Source organism: Periplaneta americana, chromosome 12, assembly GCF_040183065.1.
Source record: "Periplaneta americana isolate PAMFEO1 chromosome 12, P.americana_PAMFEO1_priV1, whole genome shotgun sequence".
Taxonomy (NCBI): Eukaryota; Metazoa; Arthropoda; class Insecta; order Blattodea; family Blattidae; genus Periplaneta; species Periplaneta americana.
This window is the reverse complement of record NC_091128.1, coordinates 171368293-171394987: the sequence shown is the minus strand read 5'-3', so window position 1 is coordinate 171394987 and position 26695 is coordinate 171368293. Positions and strand designations below refer to the sequence as shown.

Here is a 26695-nt window from a genome sequence, read left to right as displayed (position 1 = left end):
CCAAAATTAGTCCTAGCTCACAAATTTTTCGTAATGGTTCGTCCAGAGTGTTCGATACGTGTATATTATCACTTTAATTTTGTAGAAATCGCAATTAAAAATCAAACGAATGGTTGGCCAGGTGTGTAGCAGCTCTCGATGTCGAGATATTACTGAGAAAGTCCGCGCAGCTTTGGCACCCTAATTCCCGTAGCGAGAGGAGGTGGTTTCATTGGGCGTGGTCACATAAATTACATTGATTCATGGCCTAACTACTAATATTATTCGGCTGTGACTTATAGTGTTGTTACAGTAAGCATTTGAAATTCTGCCATTGCTTAAGTATGGATCCCGGAAAAATGGTGTCCATACTGGGTGCGGGAAAAGAGTAGCCTATGCCTAATTTACATAAAAAAGTGAAATGGGCTCAGAATGTCCAAATTGTCCCAAGGGAGACGCAGCTTCAAGTTAAGAAACTAGTTTAAAACAATATTGCGCACGTCAAGCGTGACTTCGCATTTCTTTTCTCAAAACTTTCTTATTTTTTTTTTAATTTTATTTTATTTTATTTTTTTTTCATTGTTGGTAACTCTATAGCATCTATTAGATGCTTTATGGTTGTGCTAACATATGGAGTTACTTGTCATCAATGTGACGCTGAAACGTGTGTTCAAGTTACTGCCCAGCGACAGTCCTGACGTATTTTTATATTGTGATGATTGGTTAATTTATATTAACCCGGCATACTCACAATCACACAAATTTCCAGACTCTAGACACCCAGGGAATTCCTCTTCTTCAAGAAAAATTCACCGAGAGCCTAGCCCGGGAATCGAACCCGGGACCTCCTGATCTGGAAGCCAGCATGCCTGACCAACAGTAAAAAAATAAAATAAAATAAATAAATAAAAAATAATCCGCTTTCAATGTTTCACACAACGAGCACGTATTCTGTGCTCGTTGGTTTCACATCAATATTGCGCCCATTGCGCTCTACAGTGACTCTGGTGGTGTTGACACGAACTATTAAGGCCGCTTTTATGACAATATTCCTTGCAATCGATAGTTGAATATTTTTACCCAACGAGTTGTTTTTACCTCACTACTTGTGACGTGTGTACAAAGCAGTTCCCTTTTAAAAGTATTGATATTTCCATGTTTCCATATTAAATGCAATTTTTCCAGATTTACATGTGTTCTTTGTAATGTAGCACATAATATGAATTATAAATTGCAGAACTGTACGAATCTTCTGTTATGTAATTCAGTATGCAATGAAATTGGAAGAGAAAATTGGTGATGTTGGTAACTAGTCCTTACGCGGGTCTTTTCAGAATGTGTAAACAAACTGGAGTTTGGTTTGAGTAAATAGTGAAGATACATAAGGTAGGTAAGAAAATCCATAAATTGTTATATTTTAAAGTATCAATTTGTTTATCGTGCTGCAATAATATGGACATGAATTGGGTAATATAATGTATGTTCCAAAATGACCGCTGCAAATTTTTGTTATCGGTACCGGTATACAGTAGGCCTATGCTTTCGTTCTTCCTTTATTAAATAAAATCTGTCTTTTATTTCAGACAGATAATATGATAAAATGGAAGTTCTGGCTTCATCTCGAGTACCATTTTTTAGTAATACTGGGCAAGAAGAACAAATTAGTTATGGTTATAACGTAACCAAATTATCTAAATGTAGTGAAATTACTCGAGAAGATGCAGGTGACATCTCTTACCATAATAAAGGACAGGATAATGTTGAGCCGAAAGATCACATCAGCCTGGAGCATAAACAGTCGTTTCAGACCTCACTGTCCGTAGCAGGAACTGCAGTCGAAAAGGATATATCATTTGATCGTAAGTTTTATTTAAGCATTTCATTTCCATGCTGTTACAGATTGTGGGGCAAGAGCATATCATTTTGTTAAATTACGCAGGATTAAGTACTTTTTTATGTGTTTCCGTATGCTTTGCTTTGTAGGTGACCAGAGTCAAATTCAGTATCTGCTTACGAAACTGCCTGTTTTAGCAGAACATTTTCATGTTCACCGAAAAGTGGGAGAAGGAACATTTAGCTCGGTGTTCCTTGGCACTCTGAAGAACGTTAATACCGACAGCAAGCATGTGGCACGCCAGTTTGCCATCAAGCATCTAGTACCAACTACACTACCATCACGCACAGAGCGGGAACTGCAGTGTTTACAGGATATAGGGTATGGACATTTATGGGATAATTATTGTTTTAAAATCACCAATCAGATCCTGGTTAAATAAACCGGTTAATCATATCCTGCTTACTTCGTCAGTCCTCCTCTACCTTGCGGAGTTGTTCGATACAGAGCTCTTCAGATTTTTCTATTTGCTGTTCAGTCTTTTCCGTCTCCCAGGAGACACTCCATATTGAATCTTCGACCCTGCTACACACAACACAAAGGAGAAAATACCTACTTACTTACTGGCTTTTAAGGAACCCGTAGGTTCATTGCCGCCCTCACATAAGCCCGCCATTGGTCCCTATCCTGTGCAAGATTAATCCAGTCTCTACCATCATATCCTACCTCCCTCAAATCCATTTTAATATTATCTTCCCATCTACGTCTCTGCCTCCCCGAAGGTCTTTTTCCCTCCGGCCTCCCAACTAACACTCTATATGCATTTCTGGATTCGCCCATATGTGCTACATGTCCTGCCCATCTCAAACGTCTGGATTTTATGTTCCTAATTATGTCAGGTGAAGTATACAATGCGTGCAGCTCTGCGTTGTGTAACTTTCTCCATTCTCCTGTAACTTCATCCCTCTTAGCCCCAAATATTTTCCTAAGAACCTTATTCTCAAACACCCTTAATCTTTGTTCCTCTCTCAAAGTGAGAGTCCAAGTTTCACAACCATACAGAACAACCGGTAATATAACTGTTTTATAAATTCTAACTTTCAGACTTTTTGACAGAAGACTAGATTAACTTAGAAAGCATGATGGAATATTCAGATTGTCAATTTCTATAAATGAATACAATATAATATATTATTACTCAGTCAATGACAAATCAATGTGAAATAATGACTTATTTTATAGTCATTAAGTTTATATACATGAATTACAAAATTGCGAACGTTTTCGCCTATTCAGGCATCCTCAGGCAGAGTTATACAATATCTCAATGTCACATACGTAGCTATTGGTAGTGAGTACTATTTGAATTAATGATGTACAAGCCATCTCCATTAATAAAATGTAATATTACAGGTAGTAAACTTAATAATGTTAAAAATGTTAAAACCATTTAGTAATTAAACTTCATAATATGTGGAACTCTTGTTCAGTCCTTTGAGTGGTGAATATCTGAAATGTATAAAAAATATAATAGAAATGGGAATATCAAATGTAAAATGTAATCGCATTGGATATTTTAAAAGTACTCACGTCGATTTAAAATGTGACAACTGCATAGTTAGCAACTGTATGGATTATTATAACATCCTGTGTTTAATGTAAATTATTTGTAATGAAATAATAATTAATATCAATTTTAGTAAAATTTGAAAAATTAATTGGAGGGCTAAATTATGGAGGTACTTACGTAGTGGTGAGACGAGTTCCACATATTATGAAGTTTAATTACTAAATGGTTTTAACATTTTTAACATTATTAAGTTTACTACCTGTAATATTACATTTTATTAATGGAGATGGCTTGTACATCATTAATTCAAATAGTACTCACCACCAATAGCTACGTATGTGACATTGAGATATTGTATAACTCTGCCTGAGGATGCCTGAATAGGCGAAAACGTTCGCAATTTTGTAATTCATGTATATAAACTTAATGACTATAAAATAAGTCATTATTTCACATTGATTTGTCATTGACTGAGTAATAAAATATTATATTGTATTCATTTATAGAAGACTAGATGACAAAAGCTTCTCAACCGAATAATAACAGGCATTTCCCATATTTATTCTGCGTTTAATTTCCTCCCGAGTGTCATTTAGCTTTGTTACTGTTGCTCCAAGATATTTGAATTTTTCCACCTCTTTGAAGGATAAGGAGAAAATACCTACTTAAAATAATTGAAAATAAACTCAAAATTGTAGCACACCACTCTAGAGAGATATTGTGATCACTGCGAAAACTAAACCATAAACCCACTCAGACCATCTCAAATACCTTCATTTCTTATATATCTGATCAGTGATTTTCCTAGACATTTGCACACGAAATCACGCGGGAAAGCACTTCTTTCTTCGGTTCAGGGTAAATCTGTGTACCTATCCGCGAAATAGGATATTATGAAAAAGCACATCAAAAGCCTAAACAAACCATACCTACTCTGTCAGTGATTCTTGATGTTACTCAAATAATTGAAAATAACCTCAGAATTGTAGCACACCACTCTAGAGATATAGGCTATTGTGATCACTGCGAAAACTATGTTGTTGTTGTTGTTTGTTGTTGTTTTCTAATGCCAGGCGTTTGACAATAAAGTCATTTGACCTCTTGCACTCCAATATTTTTCAATCTCAAGGGAAAAAATGGAACTCTCTGCATGAAAATCCGCAGTTAATTCCCGATTTACCACGAAAATCGTCTGTAGTTGCATTTAGATTGGCAACAGGCCATGATTGTTTGGCCAAGCACCTGCATAGAATTGGAATATATCAATCCCCTAACTGCTCATTGTGCAACTCAAACCAAGAAATGGATTCGGAACACCTCAAAATCTGTGCTTCAGTGGCTAGTCATGATAATATCTTTGAAAAGTATTGGAGTGCAAGAGGTCAAATGACTTTATTGTCAAATGCCTGGCATTAGAAAACAACAACATTTAACAGACAATTTATTAGCCTGAACTCTCTAGTAGCAGTAGTAGTGTTGTATTATTTTTATTCACTGCATGGTTGATTGAAGTTGTGAAATACTTGTAGTTCAGCCTTTATCATGTCAGTAAGATCTGATCACTTAAACGTCATAGGATTACAAAAAGAAATCTCTGCATGTGGTTCTAGTAGAAGACTCCATGTTGAAATAACCTATATTGCGGGGGAATACATAGCAATCCTCAAATTACAGAAGACGTATTTTAGGACTTGTGATCTATAAAGAATTGCTTTCATAATATGAAGGCATTTTTAGAATGAAATCAAATTCATTATTACCTATGTAAATTGATGTAGAGGTTGTTATATAGAATCACGGATCCCTTTACATGACAAAACTGGAAATGCTTTCTTAGTCTTAATACCTCTATAAACGAAGCCAGACTAGTGATTTATTCTCTCTTCGAACCTTTTATATTTATGCATATTGGATTTTGAATAGAGCAATATATTTGATTGCTTAAACACACACCATCTGTTTCAGGGGCTCTGACAATGTGAGTGGCATCGACTTATGTCTGCGTCAGGGAGACTGTGTGGTATTCATTATGCCATACCTCCCACATAAGAGATTCAGTGTAAGTGTCTTCATTTTGTGTATGCATGTGTACCCAGCGAATAGGGATTATAAAGAATGGACACTGAGCGAATTTTCCTGTGTTTTGTTTCTCTGTGCGCCAGCGGCTAGTTCCACTTTCAAGCGCTAGAGGTTAGTGTAATTGAGTATACACTAAGATAATAATTGAGAATAGAATTAAGGCACAGGATCCAAACATCGCCTACCTTATTGCATAATCCAGTAACGCTTTGCTTCAAATAAATTCAAGTTAACAGCTTTTCCTTATTTCTCAGTGACAAACTAGTTGTAATAATAATATTTTATATTTCAGATATCATAAATTATATTATAAAATAATACAATACATTATAAAATTAAGTATCGAATTCGTTTAATATTTGTATATAATATAATATAGGTATATGGTTTTACTTCTCGTAAGAGTTTTGTTTTTTCATTTTCAGTGCTATCAAATCATTACATATTTTAATTGTTGTAGGGGTCAACGTCTGAACTCTCATTATAAAGGAACTCTAGAGTCTAGACATTACAGTTAATGAAGGATTTATTGTTTTATGGATCCAATTTATTTATTTGAGTACATAATGTACCTAGATGTATTAATTGTATGTGTTATATTTCCGCTGTGTCGACTGCTAGCTGGTGTGATGTCAGCGCCAACTCTAGGGAGAAAGCAGAATCTCACGCTCTAGCTGGCTTGAAGGTCATTGAAATCAGTCCGGCTACATCAAAGGTACCGACGCGAAGTGTCCATTCTTTATAATCCCTATTCGCTGGTGTACCCTTGTAAAATGTGAAATGTGTGGAAGTTTCTTTCGGGCCTAGAATTTTGTATTAAATAAATGATGAATCTTATATTAGTGACATCTTTAATAAAAAAAGAAACCTATTTTTATTTTATAGAGTCTAAATAAAGGAGTTTAAGAGCCTATTTTAGGCGCCTAAAATGCCACTTTTTAGGGCCTAAAATTCCGCTCTCTATTCATGACACATAGAAGTTTCAACTGTCTGCAGAAGTTACTACGTGGCCCCAACATGCACAGAGGGGGAAAGCACTGCCTTCCATCCACTGGTCACTAAAAAGGAGCATCACAAGTGATGGGAAGGAGGGAGAGAAATACTGTCTGTGCAAAATATTGGAGTTACTCGTATTAGTCTGTAACATAATTTATACGTTATGTACTCACAGGTCTTATATTCTTTTTCATATTAAAGTCATACTCCCCTTTTTTACCTCATATTCAGGCTCTGGTAATTAAGGTGATGGAGCTCTGAAATTTGTGACTTCTATATTTTCAGTCCAATCTCAAAATAAACCCACAGAAACCTTTGTCATTTAGCTCATTAAAACAATATATCAAGCAACTACAAAAAAACGATCACCAACAAGAATTGGACATAAACATTTCGCAACAACGTAGGAAATTACTGAAGGATATATCTCCTGAACCCAGAAGACTGGCAGTTGCAAGCTTTCGTCTTAACACTGAACATGACATCCTGGGTAAACACCTCAATCGTCTTGGCATCCTTCCATCAGCATCCTGCATTTTGTGCCGTCAACAGGAAGACATGGATAGACAACATCTTGCAAAATGCCCTGCTCTGAAATCCTCCAAGGAAGTCGACCGCTACTGGGAAGCCAGAGCCCGAATGTTTTTAATTACTTAATCCGTAGTTTTGTTCACCACTTTCTTGTTTTCTGCTCAGTCAACGATAGTAAATATCATGTACTACCCATTAGACAAATATTTTCAGTCCTATGAAACAGACATTTTTATCGTGTATTACAGGCTATATGGGCATGCATCATACAAATTTTCATTCAGATATCTCAATTAATTTTTGAGTTATTAATTTTTTATTGTATTATTTAACATCATATAAATATTGGTCTAATTTTCGTAATTCAAATGATTTTTCCATGCAACAATTCTCCTCTATTACTAGTATACTACTGCTTTTTGCATTTAGAAAACTAGTTTTCTAAGAAAAAAAATTCAACTTTCTAGTTTCTAATTTTTAGATTGATTGTAATTTGGTTATTATAAATGTTACAAATTGCAGAAGAAATAATTTGATTAGGTAATAAAATTTCAAGTAATTTATTTCTGTTTACCATGTCTGAATGTCTTGAGTATGCAGGGGAAAATCAGACTCTTGCTGCACACGGAAATGTAATAATTGAGTACTGGTTGTGCTTGTTTGGCAGGATTACATGCATGACATGACTGTGTCAGAGACGCGCGACTACATGCTCAACCTGTTCATTGCTCTGCGCAGGGTTCATTCCTTCAACATCATCCACCGAGACATCAAACCTAGCAACTTCCTTTACGACCGTGAAAATAAGAAGTAAGTAGTCACATATCTCTACTTTCCTACTGCAGCTGCGAAAGTTGCATGTCGTGTTCACAAAACCGAGAGTAATGTACATTATGCTGTAGAGTGGCGGTTAGCATGTCTGACCATGAAACGAGCGGACCCGAGTTCAAATCCTGGTTGGGGCAAATTACCTGGTTGACGTTTTTTCTGGGGTTTTCCCTCAACCTCCGTATTAACCCCTTTCCACATACTGGGACAGATATGGCACATATCGGTTTTATATTCATATAACTTATAATCAGGGAAAGGAATTTGGAGTATTATAACGAATGGTAATATGGAGTTCCTGTGGATAGGTTACAAGCCTGTCGCACAGTAGTCCAGTGGGAGAGAACCCAATTCCAAGTAAGATCATGATAAATAATACTTTAATTGAACGTGTTAACTCATTTAACTATTTAGGTTATAACCTCTCTTATATCACTGATGAAGATATGTCAAATAAAATATCTAAATTTATAAAAATCAATGGTGTCATTAACGCCGTCTTCAAATCCTCCCATGTTCAGAAGCATACAAGGCTAAAGGTATATAAAACACTAGCTCGACCGGTCCTCACTTACGGTAGCGAGGCATGGACAATCAGAAAAGCTGATGAGCAAAGGCTGACGACAGTGGAAATGAGGTTCATGAGACGAACAGCGGGATGCTCTTTGCTGGAACACCGTAAAAATGTGGACATATTGCAGGAACTCAAAATGAATCCTATAGTTAATTTTGTTCAACAATATCGACTTCAGTGCAAAAACATGTCGAAAGGATGGATCGCACTAGATGGCCTAAACAGATTCTTACTTATGTACCAAGAGGAAAGAGGAAATTCGGAAGACCACGAAAGCGCTGGCATGAGACCGTAACAGATCCTGTAGGGTCTAATACGTGACGGATATGATGATGATAACGAATGGTGAAACGCAGTCTAGATACTCGTAGCTCAGTGACTGTCAAGCGAGCAGCGTGGACGAGTACAGTCCACTTCATACAAACTTACACGCAATGTGCAGTAAACGTATTTCAGAATAAACAAATGTTATAGTTTAATGACTTATAGTGGCCTACATACATAATCTGCATTTCATTTTGAACTACATGTGTTTTTCTTGGCAACCACAAGACACCAATAAACAATATTACAAATATATACATAATTAAATATCAATCTCTACATCCTCGCGTGTCAGTGGAAACATTGATGGCTGATACACAGTTGTCTTCTGTATGGAACTCGCCTCTGAATATGTGTGTTTTTCTGTCAGGAGCGTGTTAAATTAAAACCTTTATTTACAATATCATGAAATATGTAATATGTATACAACGTACATTACAGTATTTACAATATATGCAATATACTACAATGTTCACAACATAGCCTAATACAGTATCATTAAATGTTGAACAAAATGTAGAAGCAAACGAAATGGCATTTTCAATTAATGCTATGTTTTGTTGATGAAACAATTATTCCTGCTGTGCCTTGTTATAATAAATAGTAAATATCATTTTCAAATTTTCAAAATACAACTTCGCTCTGTTGCAAGGAAGGAAATTTTTTAACATCTGCAGAGACAATTGGAGAGTACTTGAAACAAGATACGTCAATTAAATTCACATGTTGAATGACGTCATTGGGACACATCTTTGTTAGTACATCTGAAATCCGACTAAGAATACTGTACCTATCATTTTTAATCAAAACTATGTTCATTTTTTCACCAACACGTTTTCCTACTTCACCTTCTACTGCACTCAGTTTATTTACAATAGTCCCCATAATATTTATTTGCTCAACTAGTTATACTCCTGACTTTTCTAATCGAATAATGGCATCCGGTAAATATAAAAAATTTGACTTAATATCCGTGACTTCTTTTTCGATTGTTCTATCATTTAGCAGTTCCTGGCGTATTTGAATCGCAGCCACGTCATCGGGATCGAAAGGTTGGACCAATTTCTTCACAGATTGGAGGTGATGTGCGTAATAATTGCAAGCTTCTAACCATGACTCCCATCTCTTAAGAACTGGACATGGGGGAAGTGACAATTAAGGGAATTGTTTCCTGAATTTTGATACTCGATCTGGAGCTTTTAGAAATATAGTCTTTCAATTTTGTATTGTTAGTTGGTTCCACTTTCAGCATTGTACCTGCACTTCACTACTCTGAACTGCAAACCTGCATGTTGACGTTCTTATGCGACAACTGTCCCGTTCACCTGTTGTTGACGTGCAGAGAGCTGCGAGTATGTCATGGAGGGGAGGACTTTGTATAAAGGGTTGTAAACAAATGGCTGTGTAGATGCCAATACTAGCTTTTACTGCTCCAAATTCCGTTCCCTACTTATAAAATAAGCATATAATATTTCAAACTGCATACTGGAACAGATATGGCACACTGTTAATAACTGGATTTGATCATGTGACATCAGTTGAGAAGGAGAGAACTATTTAAGTTATTCGAATATTAAACTGTTCTATGCAGTAAGGGGTTAAGAGCAAATACTAGGTAACTTTCAGCACTGGACCTGGACTCATTTTGTCGGCATTATCATCTTCATCTCACTCAGACAATAGATAATCATAGCTGTTGATAAACTGTCGTAAAATAACCAATTAAAAAAAAAACTACTAACACACTTTCCAGATTTTCAGCAATCAAGTTCATGCATTCAGCTGTCAAAATATTTTTGTACGTAGAAAATGACCTTTCTATTTAAAGAGAAGTGACAGGTACAAATTTAAATGATGAAATTTGAGACGAAGTGAGTCCAAATTCTGTCTTCAAATTGAAATGGGTAGGCACTAGAGAGAGAGGGGGGAGGGGAGGGAGATTTTTTGTTTCATCTGCAGAGATGTAGTCAAGGTCAAATTTTAGCTATGTGCAAAATAAAGTAAAACACTGTTTAAAAAAAGAACTATAGTGTTAATTGTAAGCTATAAATGTATTAATTAAAACAATGTTTGTAGGAAATTTACTGGTAATGTGAATCTATTAAAGAGGTGTTGTAAACATGAATCAATTGGTAAAGTTGTCTTCTTGGTCTATCTTGTTACAGATTCCTGTTGGTTGACTTTGGTCTTGCACAAAGCATAACTACAGATTTTCCTGCAACTGACACCAGTAACTCTGGTGTAGCATTACAGTTCAAAAGGAAGAAGCATGAAGAAGTAAATAAAGATACATTGAGATCCCCATTTCCTGGATCAACACAGCAGCATAAGAAAAGAAAACGTGAAGAGGTGTGGAATTTGTAGTTAATCTTTACAGTTGAAGCTAATCATACAAAGCAAAACAGTTTCTGGAATGATGAATTCATAAGGTATCACCAGTGGTATTTATTCCCCTGAGCAAAAGAAAATTTGTTAATGTTCTATCAGTGAATTTTAAAAAACAATATTTAAATTCACTTGTTTATAATGTTTTTCTGTTTTTTTTTTTTTTACAACTGAATATATGAAATCAGTGTTGCAAATGTATACAATTTGAACGTCCTTACTTTGAATGTAGGCTTTCACGGTCGGTGTTGATAGGATGCGTATTTTCCGGGCTAGAGGGCCGTGGTCTGTCAGTGTTACAACCAAACGTTTCGTCCACTACGGTGGACATCTTCAGGTTCCAGGACACCAACATCCTAAGCATCTTGCCACACTTCTATGCCAGGTTACATCGGGAAGCTATTGAAATTCATAAACACAAAAACAACTTTAACCATAAGGAGGAAGGACTCAAGGTCAACAAAGCTTGGTATCCGGCCCTCAGAAGCACACACATCAAACCCTTTCTCTCCCACATTTAGACACTATGACAAACAATCAGAACACCGAAGCCACTGGTGCGGACCGCGGCGACAGCGACAAGCAACAACAGTTCCACACCTTAAATATCGACGTGCTGCCAGTCTCAATGCCAGTTCCTGATACACACAGCAGATCTCTCCGCACATGTGTACCACGCCACTGAAGATGTCCACCGGAGTAGTGGACGATATGTTTGGTTGTAACACCGACAGACCACGGCCCTCTAGCCCGGAAAATACCCATCCTATCCTTACTTTCATCCATATTCACACAATATCGTGTAATTGAAGTTGGAGTTCATAGCCTTAGAATAAGATGAGGCACAAAACCATGCATTCATCACATCACAAGATTTAAGTTTTCTTGTGGATTATCTGTATAATACAGTAAAATATCGTTATAATGAATGCCAGTATAAGGAAATATTCAGTATTAGGAAATTATTTTATGTCTCCTACCTTTTTACCATATAATTTCAATTTAACACATTTCGTTTTTAAGAAAAAAAAATCAGTATAACGAAATACAAATTTCACTCTCGTGCCGAACAAATCTACCTTTTTAACGAAAAATATTTTAAATATAGGGTAGGCTACAATTCGCTAGCAAGTAGGAACATATTTTATAATTACAATATTGCATAATGGCCACGTGGTCATTAAATATCTAGATATGTGTACTATGATGCAGATGTTTCTGAATTATTTTATGTTAGCTTTTTTTCATGTAATTGTTCCCTTATTGTCCCCATTTAATTTTTTTCTGCCAAACACAGTTCACTAATCTCTCAGCATGGTCCTCCAATCTCAAGACACAAGTCACTAATCTCGCAACATGACTTATTTCGTTATAATGATATTTTACTGTATATTTTGGCAAAATTGGCTGAAATTACAAAAAAAAAAAATAAAATAAAAAATAGAATAAAATAAAAATGTATATATAACTTATATTTTAATTTATTATTATTGTTATATTTTTATATACCAGTATTTTAGTTTTATATTTTGTAATAAATATGAAATTGCGTTAGGGCGTAGATTTGATTCCCACTTGGGCTGATTACCTGGTTGGGTTTTTCCTGAGGTTTTTCCCAACTGTAAGGCGAATGTCAGGTATAGCGAATCCTCGGCCTCATCTCTCCAAATACCATCTCACTATCACTAATCCCATCGACGCTAAATAATCTAGTAGTTGATACAGCTTCGTTAAATCGCCAAGTAAAAAGAAAAAAAAAATGTTAAAGTGAACATCAAAGACAAATAAAATCATATTATATTAATGTAAACAAAAAGGCTGGTTATAAATTGTAATCTTAACCTAATACAGTTGATTTAAGTTGTGTTTGAAAATAGTGTCTTCTATGCAGATGCTTAATGTTGGTGGAAGTAATGTTGTTTAGAGGTTACTGTTTATTTTTTCAATAGATTCATTTTGCTTTGTAACTACGAGGCGCATCCAGAAAGTAAGTTTCCCGATTTTTTCCCCTTGAAAGTAAACGTAATTAGCCGTGTCAATTGCGCATGCGTAACAGATCTATGACGTATCAATCATATGCCAGCCGGACAGGTCCCGCCTGGTGCCAGTAGCGTGGCAGCAGTGGTCCGAAATGGAAGCTCTTATTCCTTCTCCCGCCGCCTGTGAAGTTCGGTCGGTGATAAAGTTCTTTAATGCACAAAGCATTGCGCCAATTGAAATTCATTGCAGCTCTGTCAGGTCTATGGGCTGAACATCATGAGTAAGCAGATGGTGCGTCGCTGGTGTAGGCAGTTTTCCGAGGGTCGTCAAAGTGCACATGATGAAGAGTGCAGTGGGCGACTGTCCCTCATCAGTGATGATCGTGTTGAGCTGGTGCGGCAGTGCATCATGGAGAACCGTTGCTTCACGATTATGGAGCTGAGCAGCATTTTCCGCAGATGTCGCGATCCTTGTTGCATGAGATTGTCACTAAGCACCTGTTGTTCAAAAAAGTGTGTGCCAGGTGGGTGCCGAAAAACCTGACACCCGAACACAAAATGCAACGTTTAGGAGCAGCATTGACATTTCTGCAACGGTATCACGATGACGGCGACGAGTTCCTCGACAGGATCGTCACGGGTGATGAGACTTGGATTTCGCACTTCACCCTGGAAACCAAGCAGCAGTCAATGCATTGGCGGCATAGTGGATCTCCGGTCAGGACGAAATTCAAACAGACGCTGTCGGTACAGAAAGTGATGTGCACGGTGTTCTGGGACAGTAAGGGCATTCTGCTCATGACTTCCTTCCAAGAGGTGAAACAGTGAACGCTGACCGTTACTGTGAAACACTGCGAAAATTGCGACGTGCCATTCAAAACAAGAGGCGTGGAATGCTTACTGCAGGTGTTGTGCTCCTCCATGACAATGCTCGTCCACATACGGCTCTGCGTACAGCAGCTGTTTTGACGGAATTTGGCTGGGAGTTGTTTGATCATCCACCCTACAGTCCTGATCTTGCTCCTAGCGATTTTCACGTTTTCTTGCACCTCAAGAAATTCCTGTCCTCCGGTGAGCGTTTTGGCAACGACGAAGAGCTGAAGACGTCTGTCACACGCTGGTTCCATTCACAGGCGGCAGAGTTCTACGACAGAGGGATACAAAACTTGATCCCACGATACGACAAGTGTCTCAATTCTGATGGTGGCTATGTTGAAAAATAGCTGAAACATTGCTGTACCTGTTGCCAATAAATGTTTTCCTGAAAGTGTGTGTTCTTTTTTTTTTAAAATAGGGAAACTTACTTTCTGGATGCGCCTCGTACTTTCCCCTGTGTCTTTGTCTCCCCGGTCCCCTGGAGAAATGTATATGAGTCCAGCACTGATTTTTTAATGTTGCATTTTTGTTGGCTTGTGTCTACTTGTTCATTTTTTTTTCCAGGATGACAAGAATTCAAGCGTTTCGCTGTGTGCTGACACTCCTGATCTTCACAAACGCAAGAGGCTTGCTCTCCAACCAAGAACAAATGAAAACAACATCTCTCACAATTACATATCATCGGAGAACATTGTATTGTCACCTTCTAGGAGTAAGGTGTGGGCTTAACCAGTTTGTCATTTCTCTTAGTAGATCAAAATTATTTATACCAGCTGTCATTTTGATTTGTGTACATTTCTGCATATTGGAAATTTTTACTAGTGGCATTATTTGATTGACGTTTTGGTTGTGGGTATTTTTGCAGTGGTCTTTTTTATATTGGGCTTTGTACACTAGCTCGCAAAACTTTTATCTATGAAATAATGTGGAAGTGAACTTTGTGAGATATTATGTTGGTAATATGTCTACATACCCCACTCCACATGTCGTCCTGGGAAGGGAGGTATTTGAACTCTGAGTTGCAGGTACATAGCTAGCTAATCGAACCAAAGACAACCTTTTAGAGCAATAACGGTATATGTAACCGACAGAAATAAAACATTGAGTCTGTTTTGCACCGAAATGTTTAAAACATGTTGTTTATTTCTCTTGGGTATTATATAGTATTCCAGGAAAATTTTTCATCTTCCCTGCACGTATAAATATCATATTGGATCATAAAAATAGAATAGATCACATCGCATTTTGACAAGAATATTATGAATATCCATGGGAAAATGTAATATTTTCAGATTAAAAGATGTTCTCAAACACTAGTCACGGGCCTATTCAGGTATTTCGTCTATTGGGTCCACAAGGTTCCAGCCAGAATATGTAACATCAACACAACGCAGTGGACGTATTTCTGTAGCTGTTTGGGGATGGATTTCCAGGCTATGAGGAGGAACTCTGTGTAAAATTGAAGAGAATTTGACTTACCAGCAAATATATCCACATAATGGGAAATATGCTAACTAGCATGCGCATATTGCAACCTGATAGAATTATATTTTTTTTCAACAGGACAATTTCTCAATCTACACATCTTTGTTGTATCAGATATGGTTCCAATATCATGTTTCGTGTTGAAAGCACAGACATTTGCTATTTCTATACTGAATGCTTTGCTTATTTTTTAGTTCGTTACATCCACATTTTCCTTCCATTACTATATGAGAGTAATATGCAAATCTTTTTTTTTTATGTGCAAAATATAAATTAAACTGCTGTGTCCTACAGGATATAATTGACAATCAATTTTTAAATTATACACATAGGCCTACTCATAACAATTTGTCTTAATAAAATTATTTATCCGATATTTTTAGAATATTAATCTATTAATATTGTTAGTGCCACATTTAATCAATATAATTTTACTAGTGGCTTGTGCAGCAAATGCTGCTGCAAACTAAGTTCGTTAGACGTTCAAATAAAAATTTTTCAGATTTATTTTCAATGAAGAATACTTGTCTTTTTGATAGTTATTTGCTTCCATAATAATGGAACATACTCCCTCTGAATGGATTTTTTTAGGACAAATACTTTTTCTTGAACCTATCCAACTTCACTTTTTGAGTTTCAACGCGAAAACGTAAGTATCAATGTCAGGACGATAGCAGTAGCTATTTCAGGTCATTGCGGATTGTAGGCAAAATTAAAAAAAAAATGTCAGGTTTGCTAAGCTTTCGAACAATAGCATTTTCGTATAGCTGCTGCATGTAGAACTTGAAATGTAGAGTGTAAAATCATTTTATCCTACTAAGAGATCTTGCTGAAATGATCTGGAGACTACAAAATTTTCTAGGCCTCTTATTTTATCAGTAAGTAATACCTTTTGATCTTTCCTTAGGAACTGTAATTTTTGCGCTCTCTCGAGCCAATACTGAAGACAATGACACATATCAATATCTACACTACACCGCCATTAAGTATATGAAAAAGACGCAACCCCACTGGGTTAATAAGTATAAAAATATTTGATTTTTAATAACAATATTATTATCTTACTTAAGTTTTGTAGTTATATATAGCAGCCACTCAGTAAATTATAGAAATGAAGATCTAAATTAAGATATTCTCTGCATTTACTTACATAACCACAAAACGTTTCACTTTCATGTCATCAATATAGCATCAATATTATGTACAATTAATGAAAAATAGATCCATCATGATATAAATTATAATAATATTTAATTTCTAATGGCAATAATGTCATCAAACCACCTCAAGTTCCGTAGATTTGAATATCCAATACACAGCTGTACTCAGAAAATTATACACTACAGAATCAGTTTTTAATAACAAATTGAATTGAGCTCTAAATATGTCGGCAATCCTGCAGGTCATGGCCTTCGTGTAATAGCCTATTGTTTATTGTAGTGTGTGTTTTGTTCTGAAATTCAATCAAGTCGGCCGTGATTCAATAAAATAGTTCTCAAAACTGACAACAGATGGATTTTGGAAAATAGGAAAATTATGTAGGAAAATTGACATTTCACTGAAAACTACTACTTTTCCGAAAAACTTTGGTTGCCAGGCATGAAAATGAGGGGTCACTCATTAAAATCCGTTCAGCCGTTTTCCCGTAATTTCCATTACCAGTTCAAATTATATATATAGATTAACGTAGTGTCATTACCATGGCAACAGCCAAAGAAAAATAAGCTACAGCACAAAGAAACGTGGTGTGAGGAGGAGCTACAAAATTCCGTGTTTATAAAATTGGTCTATATCACTAGAACACTAAGTAAACATATCCTCTTTAAGTTTACTAAGTAGCTTGGTTCAACCTTTCTGTTGTGAGGAGGGGTGGTTTGTTACCTGCGGGGAGACTACCTGCCACCTATACTACTGTCCTAGAGTGACTACAAATACCAACTTAAGAACGAGAAAAATTGTACAGTATATCGGACAAAAGTTTTGCGAGCCAGTGTACTGTGAACAAATTTACCTGGAATGATTAATTTGTTCAGTAGGAATGCATGTGATTGTAGTTGTTTTGCTGTTAACTTCTGTTTCCTGATGTTAGGTTCTCGGTGTTAAAAATGAGAACACTCCGCCGAACAGCAAGAAGACCCCTCGGCGTAGAATGCTGCACGAGGGCATGCGGTCTCCACTGAAGGACCAGTGTGTGAACATGAAGCACAGTGCCATAAAGAAGAAGCTGTTCTCAGCCGGATCCCCAAGGGTGACCAGCAACATCCACTCAGGTGGACCAAAATTTCAGACTCTAGCTCCAGAGATACCTAATGGACCCAGCTTTGTAAGGGTGCAGAATTCTCAGGTATGTTTGTCAAATTTCGAGGCTGTGCTTCAATTTACAATGCTAACTAAAATCAGAATGACTGAGATGTATTTAGTTGACTCCTGCACAGGTTATACAAACTGTATAGACACAGATCTTGTCATTTTCGTGGCTACAACGGCATACTCTTAAAATTATCTGTGAATTTGTATTAGTGTTGGAAAGGACAAGAAACCAGGTGTGTTGGCTATATTAAGAACACAACTTGCAATCATACAGTAATCACTTTGTAACATTAGATTTCTTGAAATCTTCTGTATCACAAGCAGGGTGTTTAAATAAAATAAAAATACAATTTAAGTCTATATAACTATGTTTGTCCATATTTCGTCCTCATTTCTTTTTCTTTTCTACAAAGTAATATTATGACAGACTAACCTTATTTCTTTTTCTTTTGAACAAAATAATTTTATGACATAGACTAACCTCTATTAAGCTACACTTCCCTAGTCCGGAGCTGAAATTGATAGTCTTACAATAACATTAAAAATCATTTAAATTAGTTTTGCAGCTGGCTACGGACTGGAAGGTCCGGGGTTCGATCCCAGGTGGTGACAGGATTTTTTCTCGTTGCCAAACTTTCAGAACGGCCCCGAGGTTCACTCAGCCTGCTATAAAATTGAGTACCGGGTCTTTCCCGGGGGTAAAAGGCGGTCAGAGCGTGGTGCCGACCACACCACCTCATTCTAGTGCCGAGGTCATGGAAAGCATGGGGCTCTACCTCCATGCCCCCCAAGTGCCTTCATGGCATGTTACGGGGATACCTTTACCTTTTACCTTTTTAAATTAGTTTTACTATTGAACTCACATGTAGCACATTTTGGGACTTACTTTTTGAACGACCTGGGACCTTGCTCTGTGGTAGCGAATCTGTCTCCAGACTAGCCGGCCTGGGCTCGATTCCCAGCGGGGTCAGAGATTTTCATGTAAAAGTTCTATCTCGGAACTAGGTGAGATGGTGATGCACAACTTCTAATCACTAAATTATGCTCCAATATGCCTGGCTGAAATCCCAAATCTTTCCACAGTGCATATGAAAAGAAGCCTTGTCACTGTTGAAAGTGATTTGTCCGTTGGCTGGGGACATTAAGCCTGGCAGCCCCCTTGGTGCTGTTTGACAGAAGTAGGCTACGTGCCGGCACCGGGTTTTCAACATTGAAAATGGGCCATCTATTGGCGGCATTAGACACGCACGCACACACACACACACACACACACACACACACACACACACACACACACACACACACACACACACAAAATAACCTCTATATAGTTAATGACAACAGGGATACACCAACATTTGAGACGAACAGAGGAAGAAGCTGGGTCGACTGTACAATAACAAATAGTCGACTGAATAACAAATAGTCGACTGTACAATAACAAATAGTCGACTGTACAATAACAAATAGTCGACTGTACAATAACAAATAGTCGACTGTACAATAACAAATAGTCGACTGTACAATAACAAATAGTCGACTGAATAACAAATAGTCGACTGAATAACAAATAGTCGACTGTTGAAGTATATATTTAAATAGAAATGCGGAGAGGAAGAGAGCTCCTCTGACCACAGTATAATAGCATTCGAGATATTGGTGAAATGACCATTAAACAAGAAAGGAATTATATGGGTATAAAGTACTTGGTTAATGAAGAGGGATTCCACACATTTGGCAGTAAATTGACAACAAATTTGATCGATGCATTTGAGTGTGCAAGTAACACCAACTATACTCTTGACGAAGAACTAGCTGAAAACATGTAAGATTACAACCTATGTAATGGGGCATGTTGAAATATATACTGAAAAAAACACACACACACACGCACGCACACAAAACCCCACCTCTCTTTCTTTTAAAAAAAGGATGATCATTTCACATGATTCAAAGAACATTTGAGAAGACAAACCAGAAGAAAATAGAAGGTAGAAAATCTTTTAAAATAAAAACAAAGGTAAAATGCAAGAAATCTTGATAAATGCAAGGGAGTTGATAACCCTGATTTCTGTGAACTGTGATTAATGGTCTTCAGTGTATTTTCCAACAGAGTCATATATTTGTGACCTTTTATATTAACTATGTGAAAAAAGGTATTAGGTATCAGTTGTTAGATTTAACTTGTTTTGAATGTAGTGAATGTTTTCATATTGACCAACTGTGGTGAGAATGATTGCTGAATCATCTGTCTTCATGACACATTCAAATTCCCATGTTTCCAGGTGAAGTCTCATCTGGTAAGTCCACCACTGTCTTCACAACAGCAACAGCAGAAGCTGGTATTTTCCAGGCCGTCACCTGTGACACAAGTGCATTCCAAAACGCCTGTAGGTCAGCAGTGCCATTGCTATGGAAAACCACAAATATGTTCTGTTTGCATGATTCGCAAAATGCAGGCAGCTCCAAGGGCAGGCACACCGGGATTCCGACCTCCAGAAGTCCTGCTCAAGTACCCCCTTCAAACAACAGGTACTGTATTTTGTTTTGTTCTGTTCTGTTATAAGCACTTGTAATTACAGGACTGTCTTGGTTTAAGTGATAAAAACGCTGTAGCCAGAAGCTTTTGTGGTGAGAAGCAGCTGATGTTCTTATATTGGAGTGTAGGCTTTTACGGCCGGCGTCAATAGTAGAAAATTTTTCCGGGCTATGAGGCCGTGGTCTGTTGGTTGTGAGACCAAACGTTTCGTTCACTGCTGCGGTGAACATCTTCAGTGGTGTCTATTGCTGGTGCGGCTGGTTCTACTGCGTGTGCCGATTACAGTCTGCTCTGGCTGCATCGTTGTATATATAGTGCGGGAGGGGGGGGGGGCTTGCTGTTGTCGCCTCGGTCCGCGCTCGAATGTGCTTCACGGGTGGGTTCGCTGTTTTCCACGCGCTCCACGTCCGGGGTTGTGTTGTGTTGCACAATTAAACAACACAACCCCGGACGCGGAGTGCGTGGAAAACAGCAAACCCGCCTGCGAAACACATTCGAGCGCGGACCGAGGCGACAACGGCAAGGCCCCCCCCCCTCCCGCACTATATATACAACGATGCAGCCAGCGCAGACTGTAAGCGGCACACGCAGTAGAACCAGCCGCACCAGCAATAGACACCACTGAAGATGTTCACCGCAGCAGTGAACGAAACGTTTGGTCTCACAATCAACAGACCACGGCCTCATAGCCCGGAAAAATTTTCTACTATAGCTGATGTTCTCTCTATGTCGAGTAGCTGAGGTTGAGGGAGAAGGAGAATGTATGCAAGTCTTGTGAGCGAAAGCACATCAAAAGGGCATTTTCATGTGATTCACAACAATTGCCTCTTGTCTTTTACTCTCTTGGTACGCTGAAGCTGGTGTTGGTAGTGATAATGGTGGGAGAAGATAATGATAATTATACAGGGTGGAAGTGAAATAGCCTTACAGATTTTCAGAGCGAATAGCCCATATTGTATATAACAAAAAACTGTAATATCTTACTGGTGGAAAGTTCATAATTTTTTCCCAAATGTTTAACAACCTCTTAATCGGTGACTATTGCGAGTAGGATCATGATTTTTGTCCATATTGATAGGAAATCTAATATAGAATAATTTATTTCTCTGCCATTTTCAATACTGTTGACAGTTTTCGTGTAAATTTAATTTTAAAAACCTCTAATTTCAAGTCACTGCACAATTCGAACTGGTGGCAATGTCGAAGCAGAAAGCAGTTCTCCTACCAAGACACACAGAGTTCGTTGATCTCTCACATCTGTATCATGAGTAGAGTGTGTTAGCGGCATTGTTGCCGGACTGCTGAAACTTCAAACTTAATTTTCTAATTATCTGTGCACTTAATCACATCTATACTAATAATAAATCTGTAGCCGAAATTTTTCTGGTAATTTTCGATTTTCCAAAAATAATTGGTCCTAACATATACAATTAACCACCCTGAAACCGAAAATAGCTTTTTTGAAATTTTTGTTTGTATGTCTGTCTGTCTGTCTGTCTGTCTGTCTGTCACCTTTTCATGCGATAATGGCTGAACGGATTTCGATGAAAATTGGAATATAAATTAAGTTCGTTGTAACTTAGATTTTAGGCTATATGGCATTCAAAATACATTAATTAAAAGGGGGGTTATAAGGGGGCCTGAATTAAATAAATCGAAATATCTCGCTTATTATTGATTTTTGTGAAAAATGTTACATAACAAAAGTTTTTTTAAAAATAATTTGCGATAAGTTTTATTCCTTGAAAAATTTTGATAGGACTGATATTTAATGAGATAAATGAGTTTTAAAATTAAAAGAACTGCCATCTAAGGCCGTGTAATGAATTAAAAAACAAATGACTTCGTCTATAAGGGGCCTTGGACAGCAACAGTCGAAAACTATGAATCATAGCCTACAGAGAATGTTTCTGTGTTTGTATGAAGTAATATCAGAAGCTAAATTAACCGATTTGTATAATTAATTATTAATTCACCATTGGAAAGTGTAGTTTCTCTAGATGGACATAATGCTATAATGTTATTACAGTAACTTCTGAGTGAATCGAGGACAGGTAAGATTAAAATAGCTTCTTATGCACAGAAAACTTGATAGGCTATTCTGTACATTCGTTTCCTGTAGTTTCTAAAATAATTTTTATGACCAAATGAGTGGTCTCTGGATCAAAATGATCGCATTTTAATAATTATGCAAATACAATTTAAATTAAGTAACATAATAAACGATTTATCCTTATATCAAACACGAATGTTCCCTGGATCAAATGTCCTATTTTAATTATGTAATTACTTTATATTTATTTCTAACGGGTGCAGCGGAGCGCACGGATACGGCTAGTAACGTAATATAGGTTTTCCATTGATTTAAGTGTACCCTATTGTCCCTTTCAGTCTGCAAGATTATTTCACTTCCACCCTGTATACAAGTTGTGAAATCTCTCTCTAGACTGGTTGTGTTGCCTGTCCTCTCAGATCCATTTCTAAATGAGAGAAAGCGCATTGTTTTCACGCAATTGTTTCCAATGGCGAACTGCTTGGTTTAATCCATGATTCTCCTGCCTTCCCAGTGTAACTGAACAATATTCTTCTTAGGGGTTAAGTTTTGTGCACACCTTCAGATCAGCAATACTTACGTTGAAGTCTTCACCATTACAATATATTACTGGCGAAAGTTCAAAACCTCGTAAGTCCTGGGAACCTACATTTTTAAGAATACAATAAAACTGTTCTGTATTAAATTTGAATAAATGTAAGATTATAAAATTATGTGAAATGATTCTGAGATAATTTTATGAATCATACTTTTGTTCCTGAGAAACTTACTAAACACTTCCACTCATTATGAATCATGATCTGTTGCAATTCTTGCTCCTGTGCAAATAGGTCTTGGGTTCTCACCTTCTGAATTTCACTATGGAAAATATTTTTATCATACTACGTATTGATCTCTCTGACTGATGAATATCTTCAATTTTGTCTAAGAAATTGTGAAAGAAATTTTATTCCTATATGTATGTATCTAAGAGTTTATGCTGGAAAATCAATAGATGTTTTTTTTACCTAAGAATAACTACTAGAGCTCGGATGAGAAGTTATGGCACCAGCGCTAGTGACGCATTTTAGTTCGTTTGCTTGGACTCGCCCTCACACTCAACACTCAACTGGAGGGGTGTTGGGTTAGTTGGTTACTAGCATTCCGAGTGTTCAGATCGTTCTGCTACTACCGCTATTGCTAATACTGAAAACATTGTCCTTCTGAGCGCCCTCGTTATGGCATTGTCTAAGATGTGAAATCATAGAGTAGTTCATAGTCAAGGACATGAAATAGCATATGATGTATGGAAATTCATGTCAGAAGAGGCTGTAAATGGAATACCAATTCCATTGAAAAGCGTGTGTGCAAGAGTACTGGTTGCCACTGGTATTTCAAAGCGAACCTTGGCAAGAATCAGGGAAGAAGGGAAAAATATTGAGGCAGAAACAGCAGATTCTTTCTCCAGTCCAGAAAAATCACAGCCGAGAAGAAGATTATTGCAGCTGTAGACAGTTTTGATGAGGAAGTCCTAAGAAGACTCATCTATAATTTCTACGCTACGCATAAGCAGAGGCTGACCCTGCAATCGCTTCTTCCAAAAATGGATATCAGTGTATGATTATGTGAAGAAAGTAGAGAACAATTACATTGAAAGTGAGCACGTGATGGACAGTATTTTTGAGAACATTTTCATAAACTTAGGGACATCTGATTCCAGCACAGATCAGTCGTCTGATTCAGACGGAGAATAAGAATATAAAGATGGAATAGCGGGCGTAATTCCATTAGGTACCTTCGGACTCTTGAGTAGGAAAGTAGTGATACTAAGGTAAGACGAATGTTTTTAGAAAGAGATGAAACGGATATGCCTGCCGCTCTGAGCTTGAGAACCGTAACCCAAACAACCCCCACTCCTCTACCCTGCTGGCCGGCAATTTAAAACTTCGCGCAGGTTGGTGCCATAACATCTCGTCTCAGCTCTACTTTTTGACATTTCGTAAAAAAAAAAAATAGCTCACTCTTTCCTCATCTTCAAGTCTTGAATAAATCTTTATGTGCATAAAAAATGGTACCAAAAGACCTTATGAAGTTCAGGCGGGAAAACAAAAAAGTCATACTTTGACAGTAGTGGTAGTGGAGTGCTGATATGGAAGCAGCTTGTTAGGAGTTAACATATTTTGTTGAGCTGTTGGCAAGCCTTTGAAGATGTAACATGTTTCTGTTCACAGCTGTAGACATGTGGGCTGCTGGAATCATCTTCCTGTGCATTCTCAGTGGCTGCTATCCTTTTTTCCGCTCACCAGATGACCTGAGTGCCTTGGCAGAAATCATGTCCGTCTTTGGTACAGAAGGAATAAAGAAACTGGCCAGCAAGCTGGGTAAATTGTGACACTGCTTCTTTATTGTAATTATTTTGTGCTGAATGAGAGTTGAGTTGGCTCGAGCAATTGTCTGCTGACTATAAAGGCTGGGTTCAGTTAGAGGTATAAACAAGATTTTTTTTATCTTCGTCCTATCTTAAAAATATCTAGAAGGATCCTTAAACCACTTATTACAGCGTTTCTCAAACTTTTTCTGAAGTGAGGACCACTTTTTTAAGTCAGAACAGTTTCGCGGACCACCTTACTCTTGTTCCCTTCGAAAGCAAATTTATAATTTTAGCAGCATATTTTAATAGCAGTATACTTATGTTTTAAAATAAAATTAATTAATTAATTATAATACTTTTCTAATTATATTTTTTGTAGCCAATCACAAGTAACTTATAACAAATTCTGTGCATTGTTGCTTCATCGCTTGCCTGTTAGCAGCTAGTTGTTTGAAATCCTTCTTATGAGGTACACGCTAGTAGTTGTCCATGTCTCTATTAAATAGTGTCCATTATAAATAATGGAAAACTGATTTCGATCCGGATCTTTGAAAAGAAAGGAACATGATGATGTGCTTCATTTAGGCAGTGCTAATAGTTCAGAAGCTGTGTGTGAAGAAATATATTAATATCAGTGATTATAGTGCCATTACAGAAATATCTAGTCCTATGATAGCTATTCAAAACAGAAATACTTTCGTAAATATGACAAAAGTTATTTGGAACTTGGATTTACTTGGTGCGGCAATGAGAGTGAACCAAAACCTCGGTGCGTTGTCTAAAATTTCTTATATTGTCATCTGGAAAAAGAAATAAAAAAATTAATGCAGAAACATGCCCGATTTTCAACAAGTAAAGATGCAATTTGGCACGTTCTATTTTATTGGTGTACGATGTATTGTACGTGCCCATTTCAATGTACAGACTGGGTGTCGGCAAAACTATCAAGAAAGTCATCAATACATGAAAAAGTTCGGTACTTTGGTCCTCTGTTATGAATTCGAGTGGTCCCAGGCTGGGTTAGAGACTCTGCACCAGATATGCAGGGAAAAGATGGCGAGAAATGCCACGTTCATAGTTCATAGTGCTTTAAATCCCTCGTTTGTTGCTGAGAGTAGAATGGGTAGACGGATAGGGTAAGAAATTATTTCATAAAATATTAGTACTGGAAGAAAAAGTGAAATGCGACTGTCACGTGTCATTTCCAAACTTTGAGATTTTCACCTGTAGTGTGATATGCAATTTATTTGAATTTTATTTCTTCTGTCTTTTTTGAAGGACCACAAGGGCAGAACTCGAGGACCACACGTGATCCACGGACCATAGTTTGAGAAACGCTGACTTATTAAAAGATCAAGATGTTACCATTTGCCTCTCTCTGTATATTTAGCCCACTGAAGGAATGACTTCTATAAAGCTGAGAAGAGAAAGTTCTCAGACGTACTTCTCTGTCTCTGCTGAAGGAATACTGTTTTGCAGGTCGCTGTGTGACGTGCAGCGTGGAGAAGCGGTCCCTGAATCTCAAAAAGCTGTGTGAACGCTTGCGTCGTCATCGCAAGGCCGGAAGACCCAGCGTGCCCCCAGGGGCTCCCATCTGTCCCGACTGCACGCAGGTGATAGACTCACTGGATGGTTGCCTCTGTCGCTTGCCTGGTGACTCCTATGATTCTCCCTCCAGCAGCAGTAGCTCCGAAGCTGGGTATCCGAGTTCTGCATACAGTCTCTTGGAACGGCTTCTGGATTTGAATCCTGAGACAAGAATTACTGCATCAGAAGCTATGGAACACCCCTTCGTTAAAGGTTTATGAGGCGTGGTTAAATTAGAGATTAAATAATTCTGCTAGGCCATAATTGGTGATGGGGAACATAAAAAAAAATAAAAATATTTGTATGGAAGTCTGTGTGCTTGTGTACCATATATATTGCTTCATACAGTCCTAACTTATCATTTTTCTTATTTTTTGATTTTATTGATGTTTATTCTTAAGGAACCCTAGGACTGA

The 26695-nt window shown here is 37.4% G+C and overlaps 1 protein-coding gene across 2 annotated transcripts; it reads left to right on the top strand.

Annotated features, from left to right (window-relative positions):
- The first annotated feature begins 1031 nt into the window (after positions 1-1031).
- Positions 1032-26695, top strand: LOC138711192 (cell division cycle 7-related protein kinase-like). Of its 2 annotated transcripts, none has more exons than XM_069842557.1 (11): positions 1032-1365; positions 1563-1838; positions 1963-2194; positions 5349-5442; positions 7657-7799; positions 10881-11064; positions 14520-14672; positions 17530-17784; positions 20036-20282; positions 24553-24702; positions 26172-26695. In XM_069842557.1, the coding sequence occupies exons 2-11, from the start codon at positions 1580-1582 to the stop codon at positions 26498-26500; spliced, it is 2046 nt and encodes a 681-aa protein (XP_069698658.1). In that variant the 5' UTR covers positions 1032-1365; positions 1563-1579; the 3' UTR covers positions 26501-26695. The 2 variants fall into 2 exon arrangements, with proteins under 2 accessions (XP_069698658.1, XP_069698659.1); XM_069842558.1 differs by having other exon boundaries at positions 1244-1369; positions 26172-26652.

Bases quoted from the DNA above. Each gene is read 5' to 3' on its own strand.
- LOC138711192 (XM_069842557.1), top strand. From the start codon at position 1,580: ATGGAAGTTCTGGCTTCATCTCGAGTACCATTTTTTAGTAATACTGGG. The intron at 1,839-1,962 runs GTAAGTTTTATT...TTTGCTTTGTAG, and splicing joins AAAGGATATATCATTTGATC to GTGACCAGAGTCAAATTCAG. The intron at 17,785-20,035 runs GTATGTTTGTCA...CCATGTTTCCAG, and splicing joins TAAGGGTGCAGAATTCTCAG to GTGAAGTCTCATCTGGTAAG.